Source organism: Vigna umbellata, chromosome 1, assembly GCF_029865625.1.
Source record: "Vigna umbellata cultivar VRB3 chromosome 1, Vumbellata_1.0, whole genome shotgun sequence".
Taxonomy (NCBI): Eukaryota; Viridiplantae; Streptophyta; class Magnoliopsida; order Fabales; family Fabaceae; genus Vigna; species Vigna umbellata.
The window spans coordinates 86,118,239-86,122,439 of record NC_142165.1 but is presented as its reverse complement, the minus strand read 5'-3'; the positions used below and the strand labels follow the sequence as shown (position 1 = coordinate 86,122,439).

At 34.8% G+C, this 4,201-nt stretch overlaps 1 protein-coding gene across 1 annotated transcript; it reads right to left on the bottom strand.

The window, feature by feature from the left end:
• Positions 1–237: 237 nt before the first annotated feature.
• LOC124840637 (F-box protein At2g26160-like) lies at positions 238–2,410 on the bottom strand. The gene is made up of 2 exons (XM_047316722.2): positions 962–2,410; positions 238–591 (listed from the first exon to the last, which is right to left on the bottom strand). The coding sequence occupies exon 1, from the start codon at positions 2,107–2,109 to the stop codon at positions 970–972; it is 1,140 nt and encodes a 379-aa protein (XP_047172678.1). The 5' UTR covers positions 2,110–2,410; the 3' UTR covers positions 238–591; positions 962–969.
• Positions 2,411–4,201: the final 1,791 nt, after the last annotated feature.

Here is a 4,201-nt window from a genome sequence, read left to right as displayed (position 1 = left end):
ATTCCAACAAAAATATCAGAAGGTCAAATGAAGTTGCAACTGAATATCCAGCAGTGTGCAATAATGGCTAACATACACTGTTCATTTATCTTTTTTTTTTACCTAATATGGTTGCTATATCTTTGTTAGCTAAATTTAGTTTCTTTCCCCATTTTTTATATGAACTGAAAATTGGATTTTCATTTTATCATGAATCAAGACAGACGTACTTGATTGTAGCAAGAGAAGATGTATCACTTTTGAACACAGGCTCGTTATACACTAAGTGGAACAAATACCACTATTTTGTTCTTGATTCTTGTAATAAGATACAGAGTCAAAATTATCAGATCACGTAGAACAAACCAGTTGTATTATAGCTTTTCATCTCAACCAATTTGTGACATGGGGTCATTCGGCAAATGAACCGATAATTTCTCAACAGGAAAAGTGATTTTCCACAACTCAAGATAAAACTCCTTTTGTATGCCAAACAGTAGTGTGTCTGCACTTCTTCTGGGAGAGGGTCCACACAAAAGCTTTGCACAGTTGCGTTACGTCAACAAAGCTCATATCTCAGTATAGTTATCAAACCTATTAGCACTTTATATCCTACAGCAAAGAGATCAAAATAAGTATCACTTTGTATCAGTAAAGTGCTCAAAACAGATCATAGGAAGAGATACACAGAAAAATTATGCATGTTAATTGTCTAGGGTGATTATGTGTTCACAGAGAGAAAGAATTGGAGTTGTGCAATATCCAAATATTTAATTGAACTAATGTACATTACTGTTACAGCACAAACAGTATTGAATGAACTAGCTTTTTGGAAGCCGTAGAGTAATCCAGAAATAAACATCATGTGCAAATGAATAAACACCATCAAGTTAACAGGGCCTTTATGTGTACATATTCGGTAAGATCGACACCACTAACTAAACTAGAAACATAGAAAGGAAGAGAAATGGAAGCAGTGTACTTTTAAACTCAGTTATTGCGAAGCTGATTTTGTCCTCCAATTCTGAGCAAAGATGAGTTAGGACACAGAGACATGTCAATGCAGGGATCAAAGTCAATGGCCACAATACTACGATCCTCTAAGTTGTACGCACGAACGTTAAAGATATCTGTGAAATAGATGCAATTCTCTTGGTACCCCGTTATCTCTTTGGCAGGAACAGAGAAACTACAACTTTTACCCAAAACAAACGCTCTATCCCCCAAGTTTTTCACATCCACCCACGTTCCCCACTCTTCATCCAACTTATAAACCTTGAAAAACTCCACTGCAGCATCACGATCCGCACGTCCAACGTAGTTCCATCTTCTGGGGGGTTCACTTTCGTAGAACCTATCAACAACGTAGAGACTCCCACATGACTCCACCAAATGCTTCTTGTTCCCAAAGCCACACAACGGAGGAGAAAACTGCACCAACTTCAAGGAAGAGGTATCGACCCATGAAATGGTACCCCACTTGTCAGTGACATAAAACTGACTCTTGAACACGATAACATCGTCGTAGAAGAAGTTTTTGTCATCCACAAGAGTCCATTTCTCATCTCCGTGTTTCAAGAACCCCAACCTCCCCTCCAAAAAGATGCAACAAGCCATGGAATCCTCAACAGCAATCCAAGGGGAATTGGGAAAGAACACAACTTTGCTCACAGTGGCAGATAAGCGACTGTGAATGGTGTATGATTTGCATAACTCAGTGACCCGATAGTCCAACAAGTTCCACAGCATGGGAGAAGTAGCGCCATGAGGGAACAAGATTTTGCGATCGGATATTGGACTAAGCAAAGTTAAGGAATGATTCTTTGATTCTTCAACCTTGATCAGCCACCCTTTGGAAGAAGGTGCCAAGGGCTCCAAGTTGGAGGCTCCAAAGCTTGGTTCAATAACAAAGACTGTGGCTTGGCTGAGCACGGTTTCTATGGATTGGTTCATGGGCTGAGGAATCTGCATAGGAAAAGAAGGAGAATTGGGAAGAGAGAGAGGGATAGAAGATCTACATGACTCACACACACTGCGAAACCTCACAACATCCATGTGATTTTCCAGAGATTTTCCGATCTTGGGCCATAGCTCTAGGGGAAGTTCAGACCAATCAACTATGTCATCCATGGCTTCAAATTCAAATACCAGATCGTTGAGTTTGCAGAAGGAGAATTGAGCTTGGTCCGAGGTTTGATCTCTGTGGAGGGATTTATCAAAAGTGTTTTGGTCCAAAGAACGAAAGTACCATGAAATGATGCCGAAATCACAGAGAAGACTTGAGGAGGATTTCTAATTTCGTCTCACGAAGTTTTTCATCCTAGTCTTACATTTGAGAAGGAAATTAGGAAAGTTACGATTGACTCCAAAGTCTTTTTGTCATTTCTCTTCATTAAACAATAGATAATGGAAAATGCCACGTGTTCGGAGGTGGTTGGCACAAATATGACGGTCAGTATCTACTGTACAACTAAGAAAACAAGCCACCTCGAACATTATTAAATTGCCCATTACTATTGTACATTTGTACATTAAGGTGGTCTTTTTGTAGTTTTAGCTTTCTTGTAATTATGGAATGTATCATTTTACCATGGTTACTATGTTGAGACATACTATTTATGTTACTTCTTTTTATCATTTTCGCTGCTTATAGTTATTGGATTTACTATGATGTGTATATATATCGGTTTATTTTCTTAGTTTTATTGTTTTTTATTTATTTACGACATTACTCGACTTCATCTTCTTTATTGTTCTTATATGGTGTAAATATTGTGTACGAAAAAAATTAAAATTAAAATTGCTGTAGCACGTGAAAAAAAGTTTAAAGTGACCATTTCTTACAATAAGTTGTTATAATGAAGACGAAGCAAATGCTTGTGAGAAACTTATGATTGAAGTTTCGAAGGTTGAACGAAGATGTTTGGTATTTTGTTAAGAAATATAATGAGAAATATTGTTTCTAATTTTAAAGGTTTGGACTTTCATTAAGAAAATAAAAAACTATGTTTATGAAAATGATTGGATGAAAAGATAAAACGTTATGATTTAAGTTTTATTTGGGTTGTTTCAAATTGTTTTTAGTTGTAATATTTAGATTATTGTTCATCTCTATGAATACTCTTGCTATTTATGTGTTAATATGCTTCATGCCTTTAAGTAAAGTTTGAACAAAATGTTTATGATTCGTGTATCCTTTTTTATTAAAATTTGGATGACATTCTTTACATTATGCTTGCCGGCCCATTTAATTGATCTACTATTTAATTTTAATTATTTTTATATATACATTTTAGTTCTTACATTTTAGTTCTATTGTCCTATTTAGATGTTAAACTGTCTATAAAAAAAATTATGTATATATTTTAATTCTTACATTGTGGTTTTTTTTCCTTTTTATTACAAGGTTGCACTAAACTTACTATATTGACATGTTGATTTGCTTTCATAGTTTAAATATTTGTTTGTGAATATGGTGTGTATTTTTGTTCCATTTAGTTGGGTTATATGTTTATTGTTCCATTTAGTTTATTTGCTACTTACATTTAATTGCTATCTATTTTAGCTCTTATATTGTGATTCTTGCTTTTTAATATGATTTTTATCATATTTTTTATATTGAACTAATTATATTCACATGTTTATTTAATATGATAGTTTAAATATTTATTTTACAGTATACTTATATATTATTGTCTCATTTAGTTGCACTAGTGCAGTTAAGGGAAACGACAACTGCTATTATCGCTCATAAGCAGCGGTTCCGTAACCGAGGTATATACTAGCGAGGTAAAAAGTCTATTCCTTTTTGTCTCGGTTCTGAACCAAGACAAAAAGATGTATGATTTTGCCTTGGTTCAAATACAACTGAGGCAGTAGATGGTGTTTTTTTTTACTTTTTTTTCGCTAGACTTTTGGTCTCAGTTACTGGTGAACCGAGGTAGTAGAGGGGTCTTATGCCTCGATTTGTAGTTGAACCGAGGTAATAGAAGGGTTTATTTTTTTTCCTCAATCTTTCTGCAACAGAGGGAGTTTAATAGACAAAGATATGATATTCTTCTGAGAGGGATTATTTCCTAATCAGCAGTCATTTAGGCAAAGCTCCAAAGCATTGAAACCAAAAATTGTATACAAGAAATGATGAGTTATTTTTGAAGTATACCAATTTCATTCACAAAATATACAAGTGTGACAATGCCTTCAACCTTTGAGCATTTGTTCT

Excerpts from the sequence above, each read along its gene's own strand:
- LOC124840637 (XM_047316722.2), bottom strand. The coding sequence starts at position 2,109 with ATGGATGACATAGTTGATTGGTCTGAACTTCCCCTAGAGCTATGGCCC.